We start from the raw sequence: 25,304 nt of genomic DNA on the forward strand, positions 1-25,304 counted from the left end.
TGTCATGGAAGATTTGTTAAGAATTGTGTAGCCTGAAAAACATAAACCTGCAACTTTAAGGATCAAAATGTACTACTAGTGGAAATTATGAGTTGCTTTACAGTGACTTCATAATAAGACTGTTTTTCATCAGGGATTAAACCTTTGTAATGGTATTTACTTGATGTAAGAAAGTAAGTCAGAATACAGATTAAATGTTTTTGGAGGTTACAGTATAAGATGAAGATGCATAGGAAATAATTTTTATAATGCAAGTAGTCAAGGTTTTAAATGAAGCTTATTGAGCTCATCATTCATACTTAAAAGAACATGATCATTACATCCATTATATTATAGAGATGCAATCTATATCTATGTCCCAGTGGATGTGAGAGTTAAGTCACTGAAACAGTCACCACTTCGAATTTCCAGGTCTATGATGTGTTTGCACAATGTGATACCTAAGGGTTTGGGAATTTTTTGAAAAAACCCACCATGATATCCGAATAAAAGCTCTTGTCTTTTACTCATTTATTTTAAGTTCATCTGACCCATTGTGATTTGTAGATTCTTTAAAAAGTGGATGCCGTGCCAGAGAAAAAGAACAAATAACCCTGAGAGGGGCACCTATGATAAATCCCAAATCCTACTGCTGTCCCAGGTCAGCACCTGCGTTAAGGGCCTTTAGTTAAGTGACCCTGCTGGGGTTCGCATGCTCCTTTGCTCATCTGAACGGAGGGTCTTCTGTGCCCACGTGTGTTCCTGCAGCCTTACCCCGAAGACCCGGCCGTGTACAAACCCCTCTCACAGGAGGAGCTGCAGAGGATAAAGAACGAGAAGAAACAGAAGCAGAACGAGCGGAAACAGAAGATCTCGGAGAACCGCAAGCACCTGGCCAGCGTGCGCGTGGTGCAGAGGAACCTGGTGTTCGTGGTGGGACTTTCACAACGGCTAGCTGACCCAGAGGTGGGTGACGTCCCCCACGCTTTGCTTAATCTCTTTTCTGCAGGCTTTAACCATAGTACTGTAACGCTTACGGCCGACAGGCACTGTGTAAGAGCCGGCGTACCAGAGCAGGTGACGTCACCGCCCTTCCCTGTGATAGCAGGACTACAGCTACTGGGCTGTGGAGAGATCTCTCTTTAGCTCACGGGGCTGGGTCGCTGCAGAGAGACGCGGGAGTCCCGGGTTCGAGCCTCAGTCGGGATGGGGCAGACCTAATGTGACAAGGGCGCCTGCTGTGCGTTACGGTACTCAGTGATGTTCATCTCACCTGAATATTAACAAGCAGAATCTTGGAACTTCAACAGTTTGGATTTAAGTACTTAAGAGATCAGAGAGTCTCTAGAAGAGGTGATAAAAAGTGCTTTAGCAATCCTCTTTGGCCTGCGTAAGCCATGTTTTATAATGTGGTGCAATGAAAAGATGGGTCTAAAACATAGTTGAATTGAGGATGTAGTAAATATTCCTCTGATCGGTTTCCATGTCTTCATAGACAGTTTGATCTGCAGTGTGTTGGGTTTCCAGGGCACAAGTTAAAAAATAATAATTTAAAACAGTTTACTGGCATTATTTTTAGTCTTTTTTTGTGGTTGTAAAGGTTGTTTTGGATGTTGATTTCTTTTTCATACCCTGAAGTAAATTGATTGTCCTTTATTGATTGTCTGCCACAGATCTGTGGGGAGACTTTGAAAACAGACTAGGCTTAAATGCTGGGATCCAATATACAGTACTGAAGTGTGTACTGAATTATAAAACTATGTCGGCTAATAGAAGTGTCAGAATTTCAAAAGTATCATAAAGATGTGAGATTATAATTAATACGTATAAGTACAACTAATGTTAAATAAGTTAAATGTACAACTGTTCATGTGCTTATAAACAGTTTTTTTAATCTAACCTGTGAAGTATAATCTGCCATTTTATCTTCACAGAAATATGCCATAAAATCTCCAGTAATGCTCTTTTATTTTATTTTTTTTTAAAAAACAACAAAATGCTCTTTCACATGAACATTTTAATAAGCCAATAATGCTTTTCTTGACAGTCATCCCATATAAAGTCAGTTAGAAAAGCACTGCTTCCTTTGACCCTCACCCCTTTTGATGTAACATTTTCATAAATACGTGCCCATGATAGAATTGTGTAGATTGTGGTTTCAGGATTGAATGACCAACCATTTAGGAGACAGATTCTCAAAATGTATCAATTTTGGACTCTCCCACCCTGCCATAAGATGTCCTTATCCAGATATACATAGCAGGGTTATTGATATGGTTTGTAGGACTAAATAGGGTTGTCAAATTATTTTACCATTTGCATTGAAGAAGTAGTTAAGAATAAGACATGATTTTTGGTAAACTATTTTTTTTTATGTTTTGCAGATGTTGTAGTTTAGACCCTTGTTCATAACACCTGAAATTTGCGTTCCTGAGGGGTGCTGCCATTGGTTGAGGCACAGCTTTCACTTGAATATAGTGTCAGGTATATCCTTAGGTCAAGCAAAGCCATGTGACTGTGAGGCTCACTTTTTAACTTGGCCTTTTGCTTTGTAGCCACAGTTCCAGGGCTTTTGATGCACATTCCCTCTAGAGTGGGTGTGTTTTGTCCAGTGCAGTGGTTGGCTTCATGATGTCATCACATCTTCAGCAAATCTGCAATGATTTGATCAGGACTGCCAGGGGAAACAAATGATTTGGAAGGTCCGTTTTCGTACACTTCTACCTCAGGTTGCCTTAGCTCAACAGAAGCCACCGGTCCCTTGCATACACTCCTGTGATGAACACTTTAAATTCGTCAGAGGACAAAGCATCCTGTACTCTGTGATCAGTTCTTCAATGTGAATTGTTGAGTAGACAAAAACATGCACCTTGGTATTTGTATTGAAAATGGGTTTAGGGTGAAGAAGATTCTATGTGCCAGGCATCTTACCTAACTGAACCACTTCTTGAGAAGCTTATTCAGGCAATTATGATGTATTCTACTTCAAGAACAGGGATTTTCCTTTACATAGAGGTGCAGTTGGTGTGGAGTTGTGTTGTTTGCATTAAAACCTTTTGTTTCCAGTTGTATAACTGTTCCTCCCTCACTATAACAATGTCTTTTACCATGTGCAGTTGCAAAGAAGTTCAACTCTGTTTCCACAGAGTTAGAAGCAAAATATTCAAAATTGTGGCAGGGATTTTGGAAGACTTTGTTTTTGAGGAACTTTAAGATGTGCCGTAGAAGGAGTCTGTGGTTGTCATGGGTTAGGCATTTAGAAATTGCAGCATGTGAAATAGTCCACGTTTAATGGCTTGTGAATAGTTGCAACAGTAAGACTTTTAACTTGCATGACCAAATAATTTTTTGGCCAAACCAAGAAGGACCTTACTTTTTGAAATGACTACTCCCTCCACTTTTTATAAAATCTCACCATTGTGTTGCTAAACATGCTGACAGAGAGCAAGAGGATTTCTTGTGAAGTAGTTGTATTACTGGAGCTCTTTCGTCCCTCCACTTTTTTGCAATTGGATTTGCCATTATTCCTGTCTCTTGAAGGACCCTTTGCTGTCCTCGACATAAGTTGTATTGAACTAATTGGCAGTTTTCCATGTAGACCAAGATCTTGGAACAGCTGTTAGAATTTGAACTTGCTGACTCAGATTTTCTCTTGAATTATATTTGCCCTTTTAGCTTTAGCTTGGGTATTTCCTGATGTTCCTGGTAATTATTGTTGATGGTTTCTTTTTTTCCCTGTCTCTGCTTCTAAATAAGCATTTATCAGGTTTTTATTCAGTACTTCCCCAATGTTCTTTACCAGGTGCATTTGATAGAATATTCCCATCATTTGATCCAGAATCTTTGATATCTACTGATCTCTTTAAAGAGACAAGTAGTAAAGGACGTCTCCATATCTGCATCTCGAGGGGTGGATTCTCCAAAAAATGGTTCATCCTCATTCAGAGATGTTCAAATAGGTAGCTGCGTCAGCATGCGAAGGCTGCAAAGGAACATGTAAAGGTTTATTCCATGCTGAAAAGAAAAGAGACAATGTTTTGGCTGTGGAGTCTTCTTCAGGTGTCAAGTAGGTAGCTGCAGAAGGATCCACAGCCAAAATGTCTTTTCTTTTCCTTTCAGCATGGATTAAACCTTTACCTGCTCCTCATTCAAAGGTGCTTTGTTGGCCTTTATCGAGAAGTTAACAGGCTAATTTCAAACAGGATTAATATAATGTATACCCACAAAAACAAGTGCTCTGAACACCAGCCTGCTTCCTTATTATTCCTTATTTACAAGCCTTGTAAATGGTTGCAGCAAGTCTTCAGATTTGTAGCATTAATAAAGTTGCTTGATATGAATGCCATTTGTGCAGGTAACCTCCCCTTCAGTGCCACTCAACAAAGCAGAGCTATTGGAGAAGATTTAAAGTGAGGAACAATCTCCTAGTATTGGTAGTCAGCTGTTGAGGTGTCCTACTTCCTAAATTTGGAGTGAGAGCAGGTGCACACTTTTGCCTAGAGTTGTCTTATGTGCTTAGGGTATGATTTTTTTTTCTGCATTAGTCGTGCCAATATGCTAGTGTAAAAACTGAGGAAATATCTGATGGCCCTCTTCTTCTGACATTTAACAAAATAAATTATTAAAATGTATGTTGTCTCAACAAATGGTGGATGGAATGCCAACGTGTTTATTGAAGATATAAACAAGGGTCTATTTTTTTAATTTTTCTTAAGAATGATAAATGAAGTTTTCAAACAAGTTTGAAAGCTTTAAAAATGATCAAATTCATCCTTCCATGTTTATTGGTGATGAGGTTATGGATGTCTTGTGGTAGAGTGAGGGGTTTACAACAGTGCTGTTGTACTTCCAACAAGGTATTACACCCAATCCGTTTCAGCAACAAACCTAATGGGTGAAATAGGTGCAAATGTACTTCTTTTTGGACAAAAGCACGAGTGACAGAACATTCCTGAAATCAGTGATTTCTTTCCATTTTTGGCAGTTTACTCCTGAGGTGACTTTGGGAAAGACTGTTGTGAACTGGATAAATATTTGAAATTTGAAAAACCAGCATCAGCCAAATTTTAAAGCAGGATGCAGTGGTAGGACCTCAATAAACTGCAGTACTGCAGCTTTGGTACTGAACTGTCTGAAAGCACAGCTACTACAGCCCTTCCTTGCTTACCATTTCTTTGCGACATATCATATTCCAAATGCCATGTGTCTTAAAAAGACTAGAATCCAGTTGCACTACTTGAACAAAAACCCATCAGTGATGGCTGGCTGCAAATTATAGACAACCAGTTAACAGAGATGCTTATTTAATGTTGTGTGGTGTGTTGGTGGTTACTGTTCTCCTAATGTTAGTGTGTACATACAAAGACATGGCTTTCCACTTTAGTGTTGATTTTTTTCAGCAAGGTTTTAAATGATTAAATTATAAGTTAAATTATTTTACCTGTCAATGTTTCTACACAAATAGTTTTTATCAGGACATGTACATTTGGCACAATACAGATCTGATACCAGCTAACATTAATCTGAAACCATACCAAGTGCACAGTAGCCTAATTTTTCAAATAAAGAATTTGTCAGTCAAAAGCAGCCCATTAAGACATCTACATAAATTAATATGTACAACACTTCAAAAATATGATAACTGTTAGATAAATCTCTTCTAAATCTTTATTTACAGAGTGTACAAATATAAGTTATAGATTCAAGTTATACTTATTTTTCTCAATACATTTTTTTTCTATTGATCAATAACTATAAAAGAAACCCCATTGTGTATTTAAGTATTAAGATTAAAAATACAAAGTGGTTCCCACTTCAAAAGGATAGTATTAATATCACTACATCTTTAGATTTGTCAGTGCCTCTATATCTAAGTAAGAAAATCGCATGATTAGCAACTACAAAATAAGCAGTCACTGGACAAGTCAAATGACAATGCCAGATTGATTTTCCATCACTTCAAGTATTGTTGCAAAAATAATAGAAATAGGATAGATGTTATGTAATAGTTATATGATGTTAGCCTCTATATTATTCTATACATTAGTTTGAATACAAGACGTTTCTAAAGAACAAAATATCCCATCTGTTCAAGGAATGCTAAGCTTTAATTTTCTGTGAGCATTATGGAGGTAGATAAGAGGTAGCTTAAAGGACAAGTAGTTTGTTTAACTACCAGACTGATCTTCACAGTTGGTGTAAGTTGTAGAACTCATCCCATATTTGTAACCTTCTCCACTGGAACCATAACATTCACCATGCTAATCAATTCCAGAACTGGGGCGCTGTCTGCATGGAGTTTTTCTTCCTGCGAGTTCCCTCTAGGTGCTCCAGTTTCCTCCCACAGTTCAAAGACATAGTGGTACGGTAATTGTCTTCTGCAAATTCTAAATTAAATGAGAATGCATGTTAAAATTTTAGGTAATAGACAGCACATAATGTTTCAGTCTTTAACCTAGGAATATTCTTTTCTGTAAATTTTTCTGTGGGAATATTTCTTTGTTCTTTGTCTGCTATTAGTCTTAACTATGACCTGTTTTGTGCTATCTTTTTTCAGGTTTTAAAACGGCCAGAATATTTTGGGAAGTTTGGGAAAATACACAAAGTAGTCATCAACAACAGTACATCGTATGCAGGCTCACAGGTAAAGGTCCAAACTGTTGTAAACAGTGTGACGGATATGCTGTATGAGGTTAATATGGGAGCTGTAGGTTGGTTAATGATAAATTAAATTAATGGGATTCTTCACCTGTTATTTTATGACAAATTAACTTCTGCCGATTGTAAGAATGTAAAAAATACAGAACATGAGCTACTTTTCACTAAAAACTAGATAGCTGATTGCATCCTCGTGGACACATGTAGGGATTGTTTGTATTAGGGGTGTTAACTGTTAAGAGGAGGCTTTAGAGGTTAAGAGACTGTTAAGAGGTGATTAAAATTGCATTGTAAAGTTAATTAGCTTTCCAAAAGTCAAATGTATTCCCTTTTTTCCCTTGCGTTCAGGGTCCCAGTGCCAGCGCGTATGTCACTTACATTCGATCTGAGGATGCGCTCAGAGCCATACAGTGTGTCAACAATGTAGTAGTAGATGGTAGAACACTCAAGGTAAGTTGAGGTAGTGTTTCTTAAATCTAAGAACAAGGAAATCCTTTGGAATTGAAAATCAAAGGTTCTTGTCCTGAGGATTTTATTTCTGAAGTGGCAGGTTGATAAGGAAACAGTATCTTTCCATGAATTATGAAAGTAACCTAAGAGTTATGAAGAAATTAGGAGTTCTCAGAACATTTGAAGCTCCCCGTTTTGAAGTAGTGGGAAGCATCTACTATCAGATTTTGACTCAACATTCTCCTATAGTCACTCTCAGTGACATGCCCTATGATAAAGGGTATGTGTGGCCAAATAAACAGGTTATGTGCCAACAGACATCAGGATCTTTGTATTATGGCTTTCCCAATAAACTGAAGTAACGCACAATGATGTACTCAAAAAAGGCTTTCTGTTTAATAGCCACATCACAGTGCCAGGAATTTAGGTCTGATTATGAATTTCTGAAATGATTCTTGCAAAAATACCATTGCATTTGGGAAGAGATTCCAGAGTGTAAAAACGTATTGTAATTCTTGTTGTGAAACAAAAACATTTCTCGTATTGAGTTGTTCAATTTTTTTAGGTCTTTGATAAGGCTTGACAGTTATAGAAACAGTTTTTTTAGGTTTCCATGTGTGCTATTTGTGGAAATAGCTTTCTTGTTTTTGATATGTTTTGTCTCTTTGTGTTTTTTTGCTCCAGGCTTCTTTAGGTACAACAAAATACTGCAGCTACTTTCTAAAAAGTATGCAGTGTCCCAAACCAGATTGTATGTATCTTCATGAACTGGGAGATGAAGCTGCCAGTTTCACAAAAGAGGAGATGCAGGTAACTGAGCTTTTATCCTCTAGAATTTTTTTACTGAATTAACTGAATTACTTTTGTGACTTTCTAAAACCACATATGATGATAGCTGTTCCACTTGTGGTTAAACACAAATATCGTATTGCATTGCAGAACCTTTGAGCAGACGTCTTTGATTTCTTTTTGTCCAGGCGGGGAAGCACCAGGAATACGAACAGAAATTGCTACAAGAGCTGTACAAAATGAACCCTAACTTCCTGCAAACCTCAGCAGGTGGAGGGGAGAAGTCAAAGGGCAAAGCCAGCACATTGCAAAGGTATGAATTTTCCAGGATACATGGTAGAAGCTTAACTGGTTAATCGTGTTCATATCTATAACATTTTATTCGTTATCTTTACATCTTTTTGCACGTTGTGTGGGGCATATTTTGTAATACACCTTCAGACTCCCACAGTCTGGATATTATTTTTGTCTACAGAATAAAATGTTATGAATGCAGCATTCACCAGTCTGCATAAAAACCTAGATAAGCTGGAAAAAAAGACAACTTGCTCCTTTATTCTATATGTGGTCCCAATAAATGATTTGATCATGGAACTAATGAAAAGGGAGCAGATAGTTTAGTGTCGGGTGTAATGAAATGTTCTTGACAGGTATGGAAGAAATAGTTTTACTAAATGATTTTGTGTGTTGTTGACCATTGGGCCAATTGTCAGTCTTTTCATACTGTAAAAGGACTTTTACTTGATGATGGTCATGTACATTTCCCTAAGCCAGAATTATGAAGGTGAGATGCTCAAAGTTTACTTTTAGTTTGCTGAAGTTTTGGAAATAAATCCATAGCAAGTGTTTTTAAATACTTAGATTTAAGTAGTTTTGACCTACTTTGTTGATAAAGTGAAATCAGCTGGTTGTTAAGTTGGGACATGGAACTATTTTTGTAATATGACTTTATCACTGCAGGGAACCAGAAGAAATGGACAATTTTAGTAAATTACCTTATTTCTAATATTTAGCCAGAACCTGCTCTCCTTTTTCTTAGTATTCTTAAAGTAGAGATCAATTTTTGATGAAGGATTTGCCTTAGTAGGTTTCGTTACAGTAATATGCGACGGAGAGTGAGATGAGTGAATAAAAGTGTAATAACACTTGTTAGCATCACACAGACTTGATGGTAATTTTTCCTTTTGTGTCCTGCTTAAAAAACAATCCAAATCCAGTGACACTTTTTTTCCCCCCTCTTGTGCATTTGTGTCTCTGTTACAGACCCAACAGTAACAACAAAGACGCATGGCCATCATTACAGAGTTCCAGTAAAGCAGTAAATGGGCTCGCAATTGAGCATCGGAAATCGCCTCCTCTTTTGGACAACTGTTCCGATCAAGAGCACATGACGCCAGATGGACCTGACTCGGAGTTGGGGCAAGTAACCACCCTTTCCCCCTTCTCGTCGGCTTGTGACCCTGCCAGGTATCTGAACAGCAGCAGTGTGTCAGAACTGTTTCTCACTTACATAGGCACAGGAGGGAAAGCTTTAAAGGCAGAAGGACGTTCACAGGTGAAGTGTGTTGTATAGGTGGTAGCTGTTGTGCCTAACCATGTGCAAAGAAAGCAAACATGTCATGTGTTTCAGCTAAACCCACAACTGAGATGGGAGCTCTCCTCACGTTTGGTATAATATTACATTATGTAATACATCAGAGGGTTTTTTTTTCCCAGGATGAGCCATTTGCTTTAATGGTACTCGGCACCCTTACACACGCTCTATCAAATGTTTTGCAAAAGAATATCCCAGAAGAGCAGAGTGACAAGTAAAAATGTATGTGTGTTTTAAATGGAGTGACATTACAGCATTGTGAGTAATGTTCTGTAAAGCTTCATCATTGCTTTTTTCCCCCACTTATTTTAAATATTTGCTGTTTGATTTAATATGTTTCTGTAGTTTCTCAAATTCCACGTGGGTATTTAAAAAATGTCTTGGATGTCTCAAAGAGAAAAAAGCACAAACTTAAAAAAATTCCTCCAAATATTTTTCTGACAAATTGCCTGTTTAGCCTTCTAACTGGCATCCATATAAGTTTTTCATGGTTACTTTCGTAAAAAGTAATTGCATGGATAAAAAGATAGTTTTAATTTAGACCTTTGTTTTACTTTGCAGTCCAAGCGACAAACCTCCAGAATCCCTTAATATAGGGAACGGTGAGAATTTACAACAGGTAAGAATATTTATCCTTAATAGTTAACCGTAAAGAATACATTAATGTAGTCTGTACAGTGTTCATTTGCAAAGTATTCTTAAAATGGCTTTGTAGTTTCTAAACCGCTATGACTGAGTGGTACATAAAGGGAGACCAATAAAATTGGTCTCATATCTCAGCTGTTTTGTTCGTGACAGTGAAATTTAGGTTAAACCTAGGCTGAGGTGAATTGAGGCCGAGTGACAAGCAAATTGAACCACAGAAGTCCTGTGTTCATGAATTTAATTCGACAAAAAGATTTTGGTGGTACAATAAGAGACGTGAGGCCCCAGAGCTTTAAGTTTTACAAGTCATTCCAATGTAGTTTGTTCTGTCTTTTGAAAACATAAGTCAAGTGACTTAGTGTTTTAACTGTTTCCTTTGTTAAAGAATAACCGGTATTATGGGCAGTTATTGGCCTTATTGTATGTGTATGTACGTTTGTTACAGTTTGTACACAAAGTGAAAATGCCTTTTTCTCCAGATCCCCAGCAGCGATTCCCCCTCGCCCCCACCTGGTCTGACAAAATCGGCCTTGGTGGTCCCCATCAGCGCATCAAACCACAGTGCGCGCTCTCCCTTCGAGGGCGCCGCCGCCGAGTCGCAGTCTCTGTTCTCGGACAACAGTAACTTCCGACACCCAAACCCCATTCCCAGTGGCCTGGCTCCTTTCCCAAGCTCCCCTCAGAGCAACTCAGACTGGCCGACCGCACCGGAACCACAGAGCCTCTTCACATCAGGTACTTGCTATATAGAGTCTGAGTGAAGAGTTTCTTTCGGCCTGTGCCTGCAGGCTGTCACACCCAGCATGTCCTGCGGTATGGATGTTCATAGCAAGAGAGGTAATAGAGAGTAACTGAAACGGACGTCCTTGCACCTCCTCACGCTCTGGGTGAGATCTCATGGGTGATTTCCCCCTTTTCTTTTGTTTGACTTTTGAAGAAAGTGTGTAGTTCTGACAAAGTTTAAAGAACAGATCCTTGTAAACTATTTTCGTGCTACAGGCATAGATTTACTACAAATGTGGAGTTCATTTTTTTTCTTTGCGTATTTAAAGGTTCTTGTATAATTTAAGGTGTAAATGCATGTTCAGGACCTTAAATTTGACTGCCCGAACTTTTGAATTGTCCGGACTTCTTACGTGTTTGAGTAATGTAAATAGTGATCTGTAGTTTTATGAACTATTATGCATATATTAACTATACTGGCACTGTGCTAACATATTATGATCTGCATCTGGCTAAAAGTCACCATTTACTCTTCAAAAATGTTTACTCTTCTAAACAGCAGCAGAAATGTCATTGACATTTTTTGGCCTGGCACAAGACACCACAATGATCGATAGTATTCGATAGCAAAAAAAAGTCCATAACCCCTGCTCTACCTGATTAAATTAAATATTTAGGCTTTCCTTTCAGTTTCTGATTTCTCTTGCTATGGTTTAAGAAATTTGTAGGTTTGTAATTAATAAAAAATTGATTTTACACTTGGAACATCTGCCACTATCAGCGGTTGAACAATGGACAGAAAATATCATGCTTTAATGTCAGAGAAATTAAAGATGTCTCAAAATTACAATGCATTTCATAGATGTCTGTCCCATAGGTATTAGGATAGCTAAGGCATAACATTCTTACTCTGGCTTTACAGTAAAGGAATTTGTGTTTGTGATCATGGGATTAATGAGTATGTGCAATATAATACACATTTTATCAATATCGTAATTCAAGTATTCGTCTGCTCATATTAGAAAAAACACCTAACTATTGGTACAGCAATTTTCAGAGCATAAACGTCAATGTTTGGTTGCATATTGTTGCCAGGCGATAACTGCATGAAGTCTGCAAGCTGTAATCAATTGTGATGTTTTGGTGCAACCAGTCTGCATTGGTCCTTTTGGTTAGTGTAGTTAGCTTGTTTTTTTATGCTTCTCCATGTGAATTGCAGTGCAACTGCATGTAAATTGCATTGGAGTACAAAGATCGGTCGTGAAAGTTTTATGGACTGATAGGATGAAGATAAATCTTCACCCGGTGAATTTTAAATATCTTGGATGAACTTACCCTTTCATAATTTTGTTTAACATAATCTAAAGAAAACAGTCTGAAGTTGTCATTTATATATATATATTACCTTTTGTGTCTCCCTGCTTTAGAAACTATACCGGTATCATCATCCACAGACTGGCAGGCAGCTTTTGGGTTTGGTTCCTCCAAGCAGCAAGAGGATGACCTTGGGTTTGACCCATTTGACATTACTCGCAAAGCTCTGGCGGACCTGATTGAGAAGGAGCTGTCAGTACAGGACCAGTCACCCCTCTCTCCAGGCTCTTTACACAATCCCCTTCACGTTCCCTCAGCCAAGGGGCCAGGGACTGGATTCATGCACAACGCAATGCCTTCCAACTTCCCCAACTCCGTGCTGCCTCAGCGGTTCCCCCAGTTCCAGCACAGAGCAGTATACAACTCATTCAGCTTCCCCGGCCAGCCAGCCCGGTACCCCTGGATGGGCGTCCCACGCAATAACCTCATGCACTTGAACCACACTGCAAACCCAACCTCAAATAGCAATTTCTTGGACTTGAGTTTACCGACACAGCACAGTACGGGCTTAGGAGGAATTCCTATTACAGGTAAGCGGACATTACACCTCTTGCTTTCATTTCATTACGTGTACATTTTGTTCAATTTCGTACATTAAATCCTAGTTTACAGATCTCAGTTGTAGTCTTTCATACATACTTGAAAAGATACAAAATCTACAATATAGCTTTTCATTAAATGGCAATGAGAATGAACCATTTTGTCCAATATCCTGTTTCTTCCTAGGTTACAGATCCATCATTAAAGTATTCTAGTCAATGTCTTGTGCACCATTTTTATAAAGAAGGGCTACTGCTCTTGTCAACAACATTTGGGTTTCTCTAAAATGCAAACGGATATAAAACGTTGAACTTCTGTTTTCTGACAGCGTCAGTGGATATCTGCTTTAGATACAGTATGTGTATTCTGCATGTTCCCTCGAGGTGGTGTCAATCACAGTTTTAGTGCTGCACATGTAAAGGTGAATACCTATCCAGGATATGGTGGTGAAAGTAAAATAAAAATGCAAACTGGTCTGAAGGTTTAAAAGATTAATGTAGGTTTTGTCAAGTTATACTAAAATAATTGGAAAGTTGTGTACTAGACTTTATTGCTTCTTATTCTTTTGGTGATCATTATAGTTCAGTGTTACGTGGTATTTGTTTGGTGCGATCTGGAAGCAAGAAGCCGTTCTCTTTCCCCCAGGCATCTGATGCATGAACAACCTGAAGAACTCATTCCCCATGCCTGCCCAAAACCATTGCTGATAGCGACATGAACAAACATGCTTCTTCTACTTCATTCTATAAAATGCTTCATGATCAGTGAACGCAAATGATATTTTTAGCTATCGTTTTAGATGTTGTGTTACAGTATTACAAAATAATAGCAGTTGAGACAGTGCTGCAGTCTTTCCGTACATGTGCCTTGTCTTGGTCTGTGCGAACAGTGTGTTGCCCGTTTTAACTCTAGTGACCCTTCCTACGATTTTCGTCCTTTGTGATGTTTATGAAAAAGTTTTCATTTTGTGAAGTCTTCATCTACAGACATCTACACGTGTATAAAAAGGTTGGAACAAATAAGCAGATGGATTTTCAATATATTCGAGCATAATGGAGTGAGTAGACTGTGGGTGGTTGTTTATTAATTCCTTGGGGTATATAGGAAGTACATGACCACAAGATGGCAGTCTAGTTCAGCAGCTTTTCCACAAGGTGTTGGATCTGTTCTTTTTATTTTTAGGCTTGTGCATTTCCTGATGAACCCCTGATGAATATAGTCTAATACTTAACCTTAGTGAATCAGTGTATTGTGTGTAGTGAAAGGTCCAATGTGAGTCATGAATGTAACTTGACAAAAATGTGCTTGATTGACAAAACAAGGTCTCGTAGTGTGCTTCAAAACGTACTTCAACGAGACCTCCCTCTGGCAAGAAAGCACTCCTTTGTTATACGCATATAGACGCACAGAAAGTCCTAATATCTACAATAAATCCACAGCCAGTTATCCTGCAGATTGAGTATCTTCTGATTTATTATAGTATATACTGTGATGTAAAAAGTGTTTTGTTTAGTGGTTATTATAGTGAGAGATTATTGGGAATGAACCTAACCTAAACATAATCAGTCTTGCTTTCTTTTGAATTGCTTGTTTCTCAAGATTGACTATTTGCAGCTTTTGCCCTTACTGCTTTACAAAGAAATATGACACCCTAAGTCCTTCATTAATTACAAACTTCCCGGCCCATGGATTTTTCCATAGTTGAACATTACATATGAACATGGTATATGCAGTATAGAATTGCAGAATTAGTTCACTTGGGGCTGAAATACAAGCACACACCTGATGAAGTTTAATGTACAAGCCATTTCTTAAAAATGACACCATGCAAAACTGTCCAGGGTTAATAGTAATGTGCAGATTCTCTTAAGCATTAGGAAAGTGTTTTAGAAGTGAGCAGATGTGGGTGTCATTAAGGATAGATTAGTATGCAGGTTAATGGTATAATGATGAAAAGCAGCCTCCTCCCAAACATTGTAAATAAGCAATGGTGATGAATTGAGTTCTAAATGCAGAGGGCAAACTTAGATTGATGATTAAACCCTTTAAGAAGCTCTTAATGGTTTTATGTTTTCACTATTTGTCTTGCCATTTTAACCAGCAATCAAGAATGAACACTGCTGGGTCCACCTCAGGCTGTCTTACTAACCACTGTAGTTGCTTTTGGGAAAAAATTGAAAATGGGTGATCTCAGCAAGAATTAATCCCCACTTTCCCCATTTTGTCCTGCTGCTTCATCTTTGCTGTATAAGTGATTAGACCAGTTGTGTAGTAACCCGATGTGTGTCTTATAAGAAAATTTCCATACCATGAGCACTTGTTTTTCAGTAGTGTACAAGTAATGACAAAAATCTACCCGTGTAGTTTTTCAGAGTGTGTCCTCTTCAGAAGCAATATGAACATATTACTTCAAGATTGTGCCTGAAAAGTGCCCTATAATTTGTAAAGACTTAAACTGCTTGAAAATATGTGTGAGGTTAATCTGTAGTTCATTTCTAGACTGATTGTTGGTTGCTAGTCTGTGTTTATATACTTTTTCATGGTTTTAGGATTCATTTCCATTTTTCTTTTATGTGCATCTCTGTGTCGGGGAGCTGTCAGGCTACTTCAAGGACAAACAGCACTGTAGGTATCACTGTATGGAGCGATATCGCACATATCAAGATTCTGACTGTATAATCTGTATGTTAAGTTCTCAAATTTGATTACTGGAAGTATGTTCTTACCTTGTTGCTGACTCTGGACTCATTTCATTTTAAAGCCTTGGTATTGGCACTAGTATTTAAGTATAGATCGGTAGCTGTGAGCTCCCATTTACTCCCACACAGGCACTGTTTCCCAGTCTAGTATGTAGGGAACTGCTCTTTGTATGTTCTCATTTAAAATGAATGCTTATTTAATCCTACTTGAAGACATGCTGATAGATGGTATTGTATATTAAGGTATTTTTCAGAGTTGGCAAGTTGAAGGATGGATCCATTCCTTTAAGATAAACCACAGGGCTCAACGTTAACTGTGGTTTACTCTCCACAGTTTGCTTAGGAGTTTTAAAACACTCAGCATTTCTTCTGACCTTTTCCTTTTAATATATTTGATGCCAACAGGTTATCACTTTAAATGCCCACAGGCATGGCAGAAAGTATTAACACACATCTGCTGTCTAATAATATGCTCAAGCATCAGAGACTTTTTGTGTTGTATAAATATATATTTTCCAACATTAAATAATGCACATTTGTCAGGTCAACAAAAAATCCAGCCCCTCTACCACTGCGTGTGGCCGTTGGTACATATAGTACACCATCATTTGGTGATCTCGTTGGCTGAAGACTCAATATGAGTCAGGACTCCGTCTCTGAAACCAGCTTAATGAGTCTTCTGTGACCAGCCTTATTTTCCAGATCACATTGGCCGCCATTGGCTATGGAGACAAGACACCTCACACATTGGACATGAAGACTTTTGTCTGCAGGTTTCGCGCTGCTAGGTTACTGTGCTTCCATTGCATCAAGTATTTTAAAAAGAGAATGTTGTAAAGAACAATATGAGAATTGTTTACCAGTAAAAAGAAGTGGATACTTACCAGATGTGGAGCTTCACTTAATACCAGCTGTGCAGTGTTAACGAGCTTTTAATACAGTTGCCTAAATGAAATGCCGGTATTAACAAACAATATGAGGAGCCACATAAAATAGGTTCTCGCATCTGAGGAACTGCTGAATGTACTTTACATGACTCCTATTCACAAACATGCCTAGCCTAGAATGTAAAAGAAGGAATGATTGTGATACACCACATCAGAGATCTGAAATGTAATGTAATGTAACATTTGTGTGCTTTCATTTCCCCTCTAGTCTGCACTTTGTAGTGTAACCTTTAAATGTCTTTCCAGGGGAAGCGTGATTAGATTTGGAGGCGCTGTGCACAGGTAGCTCTGTCCAGGGCTGGCTCTGATTTGTTGAGGGAGTCTCAATGTATGGCTGTTGCTGCCCTGGCTCTGCAAAGAGATTGGCTGCAATGGAGCACATACGTTGTGACTGGCTACTCTGGGTCTAGTGCTTTCCTCTAGTGTGAGGGAGATTAATAATATAAGGAAGTACACGGGGAGCACGAGTCAGCTGCTGTATTTAGACCAGGCTTACTGTCTGCCTCAGCAGCAGCTCCTGCACACAACAATTTTAGCTCTCCTTGGCCCCACAATCCACCAGCTTCATTCCAAAAGCTCCTACTTCTTTTCATGCTCGGTCAAAAATGGTAATTCTGTTTAGGCAGTGGGTTCCACATATTCCTGCACCATACCAGCTGTTTTTGTAAATGAGCAAGCTGTGAATTTAAATATGCTTGTGCTCTCTAATAAATGCCTCGATTCTGTGGGGGGGGTATATTCATGTGGTGCATTGCAAGGGAAGAACTTTTCAGGGTACAGTGAAATTGGAGTCTTTGAGATGACTTATGACATTTAATTTCAATCCATTGACTCAATAAAATAGAAATTTATTTTCGTAAGGTGGTCTTCATGTCACATAACCTCCCCTCTGGAATTCATGGAGACTGTCTGAATCTTTTCTGCGTTTCAATTACATAAGATTTCTTGTTTGAATTTTGTAAATACTGATTGTTTTCAGTTGGGGAAGAAATTGCATTTCTCTAATGCAAAAGTTACCATAAATTAGCCATGTCCATATTACAGGCACCTTGCTGATACTGGCAGCACCAGGGCAACACACAGTTCATTTTGTGTTAGTGTTATTTACCTGCAGGACATTAAATGATGTGAAAACACTGAATTTTTATTTAACCATGCAGGGGTGGGGGGAGAAATCAGCTTCTGCCGCATTCGGCAGTATCGGCATGCTTCCTTCTGTGCTATACCTCACAAACAGTGCTGTGCAAATATTATTCCTTCACCTTACAGCTGCTCTCCGATCGCAGTATTGCAAACTATTTTTGCCCTTTTACATAAAGGGGGGCATGTCCACAGCGCAATATTAAATACCTTTCCTAGTCAGAACCCTCGAATGGTTTACTATGATTTGGTTCTTTTCTGGAGGTGCGTGTGCTCAGATTGGTGTCATTGACTAGAAGGCCTGTAATGGGCACAGAGTGGGCAGTCGCCTCCTGTGACACGTTTGGTTCTTTCAGGAACAGCAAATGTGTAGCCTTGAAAGACAGGCAGGCTGACATTCCCGAGTCATTTTAAACTGCCTTCAAGACCGCCAGGTGAGATTGAGTCCTGACAAATAACGGCCAGGGTTAATTCAAAAATAGAATTAGCTAAGAAATATCTACGAAAAGAAATTCTTGCAAATAAGAAATAGTATTAACATTCTATTAAAGGGTACATGTAAGTCCTTCATTGGTTGTTCAAAAGGATATTTGATCTTCAATCATCACTGTCAGTATCTATGACACTTCAAAGATTGAGACTGTGGATTACAGATTTAATGCACACACACAATGATTTTTTGCGGTTATGAGGGAGTAAATGCATTTTTATATGTGCAAGCTGTTTTCATTTTTTTTTTGTAGACAAAGGGTATTTAATTCTAATTAGAAAATATTGCACAAGAATTTGGAAAGAGGAGTTCTTTAGGCTATGAAAAATGTTTCGTATTGATATTCCGAAGTAGCAGTTATCTGCGTTTTGCAACCCCTGGAGAAGGAGTTTATCATGTGTCCTGACATCTAGATTTAACTTTTCTGCCAGTGGAAATGTAGGGATTAAAAAGCAAGAAATGTTCTGAGCTATCAAAAGAGTTCTGTGTTCTTTTCGACATGGAAAGTATCTCCTGCAGAGATCTTTTTATAGCCTGTAGACCTGAGTTCTGATTTTTTTTGTACTAATCAAATATAGAATCCTGTTTTGTAAGAGATTTTAGCTACGTAATTTAATATGGTTTATCTTTGAAATATAAATGTGTGGCCCAATGTGGAATATCCTATCTAGGTTGTTTAATTCAGGAAAATCAGGAATTCTGAAGCATTTGAGAAACATCAAAATATTTTGATATAGATTTTAGAGTTTAGTGTGTGTGTTAATCCGATGCATAATATGTCGAACATCTGTGTGGACATCTCACTATTAATGTTTAATCAAAGGCATCTAGGTAGTTTTATTTAAAAGCATCATAGCATAACATATCAGTGAAGCTCTCATTGACAAGTCAAAATTGAATTGGAGTAGTGTGAAAATTTGGGCCATGTCTTGTGATTTGGAGTATATGTAGAAAAGTTAACAATTGTTACTTTTTTAACCTTACTCCCTGTGAGTAATTTCTTCAGTTGGCAAAACTGGGCTGTTAAATTCTTTGAGAGTGGATGATGCACCAGTCCACAGAAAAGCTAGGAGATATTTTTGCTAAACTGTTTAATGAATATCATTTCATTTTCTCCTTTTGAATATTAGTCCTTGGATTTTCATTCTTTACAGCTCCTTTGACACAGATTGAAAGAAGCGATTATGCACCTTAAGCCACAATTAAAAATTTCAGGGTGCTTTAGATGTTATGATGTAGCAGATGATGAAATTTAACATGTATGTCTTATAAAGTTTAATGTTCCATTTGCATGCAAGAGTATGAAAATATGAACATTACTGTATATTGAGACAATGGTGATCAGCCTAACTGTGAAACTCTCTTTAGTCTGTCACTTCAGCAGTTAAATCATTTTTAATGTATAAAATGGAGATATAAAAAACATAAGTTCTTAATGTGAATTTGTTGAGTCTATCAGGAAGACCATTTTCTTAAATTATGCGTTACCTCTATACTAAAAGAAGTTTAATTCCTGTTGGTATGTTTTCTAAATCTGAGGGTTATGTGCCTTTTTAAATACTTTTAAGAGGCATTTGAAAACTGTTTAAATCATTTTAAGACGGACTTTTCTTATTCATCAAGGTGTCACTCACTACTCATACTTCACCATTTATTGCACTATGCAGGAGTGCAATTAAAACTGAATATGGAAGAAGGTACCTGGATGAGAGCCTTGGCTCAGTTATCTAATTCTCTCGTAGGTCTCACTTTAACAAATAGGAGTGAATACAATCTTAATACTTATTATTTAAGCAGAGTTTGCCGATTCATTTGAGCTCAGGTCTTCTATGGAGGTAGTAGTGGCTAATTATCCAGTCCTAGATTTTAAGAGGAATGATAGGAAAATGGCTGTAGTTTCTTTCTTTATGTCTCTGGTAAGCTTGCTAGCTGGGGCACATCAAATGTCCGGCTGTAGTGATGCGTCTTAATCTGTGGCCAAAATAGTTCTGCAGCAAAGGGAAAATTGGAGGGTAGTCCTAATAATTGTGAATCGGTTACACAACATGATTTGTGAGAAGGAGAAGGACTTTGACATTTGACAGCTATAAAATCAAAGGCTTGATTCATGTGGACTACTTTTGCCAAGTTTGAATTCAGGGGCAAGCTTTTATACTGAAGGAGATCTTTCTCTCTTTCTTTCTCCAGAAAATAGCAGTTCTATAGAAAGTTTAAACGTGAAAGAGTGGCAGGACGGCCTGAGAGCTCTCTTACCGAACATCAACATCAACTTTGGGGGGCTGCCAAACTCCTCTTCCTCCTCCTCCTCTTCCTCCTCCTCCAGTGTCAACCACACAGGGGCGCCATCGAGCTCGGGGGGTGTCTCGCACAATCTGAGTTGGGACGGGTCAGGCAGCTGGATGGACCCCGCCATAATCACAGGTAACCAAGGCTGAGCTGGGCTGTAGCTAACCTCTCGTTGCTCCAGAATAGCCTGCGGTGGTGAACTTTCTCTCTGCACAGAAGTAGTCTGTGGTAGCTAGTCTGTGGAGCAAACTCTCCATCTTAAAGCAGAACCATCAAACCCTAACTCGCCAAGTTTTGCTGTAACTTGCCATTAAAGTAAAACCCACATTAAAATTAATTCTGCAAAACACAATGAAAAATGTATTTTCAAAGTACTTTATATCAAAATAGTTATCTAATTCAACTTAAGGTTTAAAGAAATCCGGATAGTTTACCATGTCAATAGTTGATACAGTAGATAAAATGCTCACAAAAGGTATAGGTGAGGTCTAGCGTGTTGTGTGTACTGCCTTCGTGACGCAGTTGATTTGGGTGAAGGCTCCCTCTACTGGGAGTCGGTTATCGTGGCTATATGATGATTTTGGGTGATGCCACAAGGTGTGTACTGCAGATGGGAAATACTTTGTTCAGCTTCTGGTGGTCATTGTAAAGTACTTTTGTAAACTTTAAGCCAAAAGGCATGGACTGTTTTCCTCAAACCAGCAGTTATAAAAAACAAACCTGAGGTCAGTGTAATTCTGATAATCCCTGTGATCTCACTTTTTTTAGTACAGCCATTAATCACCAAGAAGTCCACACAATGCATGAAAAACACAAGATGGCTTTTTTATTACCCTTGTGTGATGGTATGATCCAAGATGATTTACAGAATGTAAATAAAACAGATAAAGTTTACAGAATGAAGAAAATGTTATGCCTTACAAATACAATTGATATTTTTAAAAGTGTAATAAAATGCTTGAGTAATTTACGTAATGTGGTATTTTTGCAGTATTGAATTTTTCTGAAGAAAAGATCAATATGATAAATGGAGTGTAGCAAACACCCTCAGTATGTTTATCTATGCTGAAAAAGTAGAAGGACTTGTAGTAGTTACAAGGGAGGAACTGGTATGAGAAACTTGAGGTGCTTTACGTGTTGATGGTGCTGGAAGGAGAGAGAAGCGTTGTGTTCAGTGGTAGCTGGTTTCACGGCTGCAGGAATGGACTTGAATGGAATGGTGTTTTTTAGATAAATATGAAGGAATTTGTTTCATTAATAAACATTTGACATGTTACTTTTCTGGGCTCTGTGGCGATTTGAGAGCATTTGTAATCTTGGGCTGTGTTTCTTAAACTCCTGGTATGTTGATTGTCACCCATTCCAGAGCAATGCTGACCACTCCCTGCTGTAACCTAGTAACCTTCGGTAACAATACATATTGAATTGTCATTATGGACCCTTTTTAAAACTAAGCAGTCCTCAAAGGAGGAGGTTCTTGGAGAGCTGATCCCTGGTACCAAAAAAAGTGGGAAAAATACTGACCCATGGGGGTCATCATTCAAATGAGATGTCTTCATTCTTCTCTTGTAATAAAAAGCTTTCTTGGGAGATGTAAATATAGTTGTTATGCCATGAGGAACTTGAAAGACCTGAGCTCCTGAACATTGCCAGGATGAAATGGACTGAGGTGCCATCTAGAGCTGAGAGACCTATCCACAGGCACTCGACAAGAGTCATGGGACAATCTCATAGAGTGGCTTGTGCAACATAAAAACAAAGTATGTGCAGCTTGTATTGTTTCCAGCAGTGGTCACAACCCTGCTGAGGACAAATCTTTATCAGCACAGAGAATTTACCAAGGACTTGTGTGACAAAATGATGAATTTATATTGTTATTATTGGCCAAATTAGAAATTATAGCTCCAGTGTCTACTTCCGCCACTATATCCCGCTAGCCGTGTTCGTGTTATAAATGGGGAAGTGTTAGATTTAGAAAATCCTTTAGTGAGAGGAAATGGATTTCATCACAGTCCAGTGGTGGCCAGCAATACAAGAGTCAAAAGTAGAAGGATATTTAAATACGTTTGCAAATTGCTCGGGGTGTGTAGGCAAAACAAAATAAGGTCATTCAAAATGTAAACAGGGTTTTATATATTTTGTTGACCTTATGTATCAAAATACAGGAGATAGTTTTGAAGGTGTTAGTGAATCTCAGTTACACCTCCAATACTTTTGGATACATCATTAATTACAAGTGTTGTAATTAATGGAGATGGAATTTAAATTGCTTTTGAAATGGGCTTGACCTCACTTATTCCATTTAAAATCATTAAATGGAAGCAGCATGTATATTTGTCAGCAACATTTAAAGGCGACTGATCTAAATACCATTAAGATTTTAATCTTGGCCAAAACCAAGACTTGAGATAAGTAACTTTGTATATATGAAGTTTAGCAGGCATTGAAGTGACCGAATTATTTTGTAACCAGTAGGCTTTCCAGTAGATTTCTTCTAGATGAAGACCTTGGCTTTTTGTTTTTACCTGGAAGATCGTAATTGTTTGGAAGTGCCTTTTCAACTGAAAATTAAAGATGAGTGTCTGTGCAGAACGTAGAGACAAGGTAATTAAGGAATGCATTGTCAAGGTCAGCAGAGAGAAAAAAAATCATGTCTGGTCTCCTCAGAGCTCTCTTCGAACAAGACTTAAAACTTGTAAACAGGATTTCCACATGAATGTGCCTTTGTACTTAGCATTCAGTCTCTTAAATAAAATTTCACCCTGTGCCATGGGCAAACTACAGATTAAAAATGTATTCCAGTAAGCGTCCTAGCTGTGACAAATCCAACGGAAAAGGGCAAAGCATAGCAAATGTGTACATTTCTGATAAATACAGTTATGCAGGGCAATCCAAATAATTGAAGACTTTTTCAGGCAAAACAAAACAGAAATGAAAAATGGGGATTACATATGGCCTATGTGTTTTTTTTGTTCTTCAGCCAAACTGATTACTACAAATGAGAAATATGTTGTGCCAAACAAGCTTTATGAGGGACACTACTGTATTGTCCGATAAAGTGAAAATGACATCAGCTCGTTTATCTTAACATATTTTACAAGGGTAAGCAACTTGAAGTTTTTCCGTGACAGAAGTAAAATGTAGCAATTTGTGTGACATTTTAAAAACAAAAGGCTTATCATGCTCAATACATTTTGGTAATTGCAGATCTATTAAATATGTAATGTTTTTATGAATCTCTGCACTGCGTAAATTGGTCTAGATCCCTTTTTAGCAGTTATCTTTTATCAGTAATTATGCCTGAATGTTAGAGCCCTCACTGCAGTCTTAGTCTGTATTGCCAAACTGACAGTTTCAAAAATAGTTGTCAAATGTGGATCAGAGTCATCATTTTGATTTCCTTTCAGTAACACTTTTAAAATAGTTTCGTATTTTGACTAGGTATTGTCAAAGCATAATTTTCCCTCTTTACCTAAGATTTCACATGATTTTTGCTTTCAAATCTGTTAATTAGAATATTTAACTTTTATTTACCTTTGCATCCTGAGTGAACTGCTTTTGTTTGACCTTTTAACAGCTAGTGTAAGTTCCAGTTGTTCAAGTTTAAGTTGCACAAAGTTATGAGATAAAAAGTTTATCTTAATTCCTTAACTGAGTTTCCTTTTATTTTTTTTGTCAACTATTCGGTATATACAGTTGGCAGCTGTACAGGGTTTAGTAGAGATGACCTACAGATAATGGACAAGAAAATGGAAGCACTAATATAAATTCACTTAATATTGTGTTGGGCCACCATGTGTGGCCAGTATAGTTTGTAGTCATGACACAGAGACTGGAATTCTGCAGGAGAGATGCAACCCCATTCTTCCACAAACAAACGTCAGTGAGCTCAAGCCTGGCTGATGGAGGTAGAAAATGCTGTTTCAGGTGTCATTCCAGAATATCCCATAGTTTGAGTTGGTTTAGATCTGGTGGCTGAGAAAACCATGACTTATTGATTACATCGTGTCAAGCTCATCACTGAGCGACCACACATACTCTTGCATTAGACACTTCTCCTGACAGGATAGAAGTGCTGCAACATGGGTTGATGATGATCACTCAGTACCATTAAGCAGCAATTAGCATTGACCTGGCCTTCTAAGGGATCATGCCAGGAAAATGTTCCTCACAACATCACAGAATGACCAGATCCTTTCACCGTTTGAACCAAGCCCTCAGGGGTGTAGAGCTCTATAGGTTGGAACCACCCATGCACTTGTCCTTTTGTCAAGAACATGGTGAAGGATGATCCTTCTGAGTCTTATCAACCCTTCTGGTTCATCATCTAATTCTATCACAAGCTCTATCACTGCTCTTTAGTCTGTTCCTTGTGCTTTTTTTGCACCACTGGACTCGCAGACATGTCTTGACATGTACGATGAATGGTTTCTGCACTGCAGCCCAAATGTGGTTTCCAAGTCCATGGAATTCCTGGTAGACCAGTTTTTGATGAAACTGGCTGCTTGTGCTCCAGGTTGCGTTTTGCTGTCAGTTGATTTGCAGTTGTTCGCCTGTTTTGCTTTACACATTGAATTAATAGACAGATATTGCAATCATGGAGAATGTTCTGTTTCCCAATGTTGGTGTTTTCTAATGATTTTCCTTCCATGTTCCAAGCTGACTTCACTTTAGACACCGTTGCTCATGAAAAAGCCAGCAGGGAGAGCTGTCTTGGTCCCTGAGGTTTCTGCTCAATGTGCCCCAGCAATTGCCCCCCCTTCAAAGTCAATAAGATCTCCTTTGGCAGCCATGCATGCTTTATCTGCAGGCAACCAGGCCTGTTCAGCATTTTTATACATGACTTACTATATCATTGGCCAAAGAGTTCCCATTTTTCCCTACTACCTGTATGTATAGACTGTAATGGAACAAAATGAACCTTTTCTGCAAAATTGTGTTTTCTAGTTGTGTTGCTAATGTTAAAACCACTCAGTTTATAGAACACCTGC

The 25,304-nt window shown here is 38.2% G+C and overlaps 1 protein-coding gene across 4 annotated transcripts in view; it reads left to right on the forward strand.

The window, feature by feature from the left end:
- The window catches only part of LOC102694421 (CCR4-NOT transcription complex subunit 4), a 51,287-nt gene that overhangs the window by 20,949 nt on the left and 5,034 nt on the right, over window positions 1–25,304 (forward strand). For 2 of the 4 annotated variants that reach the window (XM_006633497.3, XM_015352923.2), the window contains exons 3-12: window positions 748–945; window positions 6,536–6,622; window positions 6,985–7,086; window positions 7,771–7,896; window positions 8,064–8,188; window positions 9,139–9,342; window positions 10,031–10,088; window positions 10,594–10,849; window positions 12,265–12,741; window positions 20,215–20,448. In XM_006633497.3, the coding sequence (XP_006633560.2) occupies window positions 748–945; window positions 6,536–6,622; window positions 6,985–7,086; window positions 7,771–7,896; window positions 8,064–8,188; window positions 9,139–9,342; window positions 10,031–10,088; window positions 10,594–10,849; window positions 12,265–12,741; window positions 20,215–20,448 (1,867 nt within the window). The remainder of the gene's footprint in view (window positions 1–747; window positions 946–6,535; window positions 6,623–6,984; window positions 7,087–7,770; window positions 7,897–8,063; window positions 8,189–9,138; window positions 9,343–10,030; window positions 10,089–10,593; window positions 10,850–12,264; window positions 12,742–20,214; window positions 20,449–25,304) is intronic. The other 2 variants (XM_015352924.2, XM_006633499.3) reach the window with 2 other exon arrangements.

This window comes from Lepisosteus oculatus, chromosome 7, assembly GCF_040954835.1.
Source record: "Lepisosteus oculatus isolate fLepOcu1 chromosome 7, fLepOcu1.hap2, whole genome shotgun sequence".
NCBI classification, from domain to species: domain Eukaryota; kingdom Metazoa; phylum Chordata; class Actinopteri; order Semionotiformes; family Lepisosteidae; genus Lepisosteus; species Lepisosteus oculatus.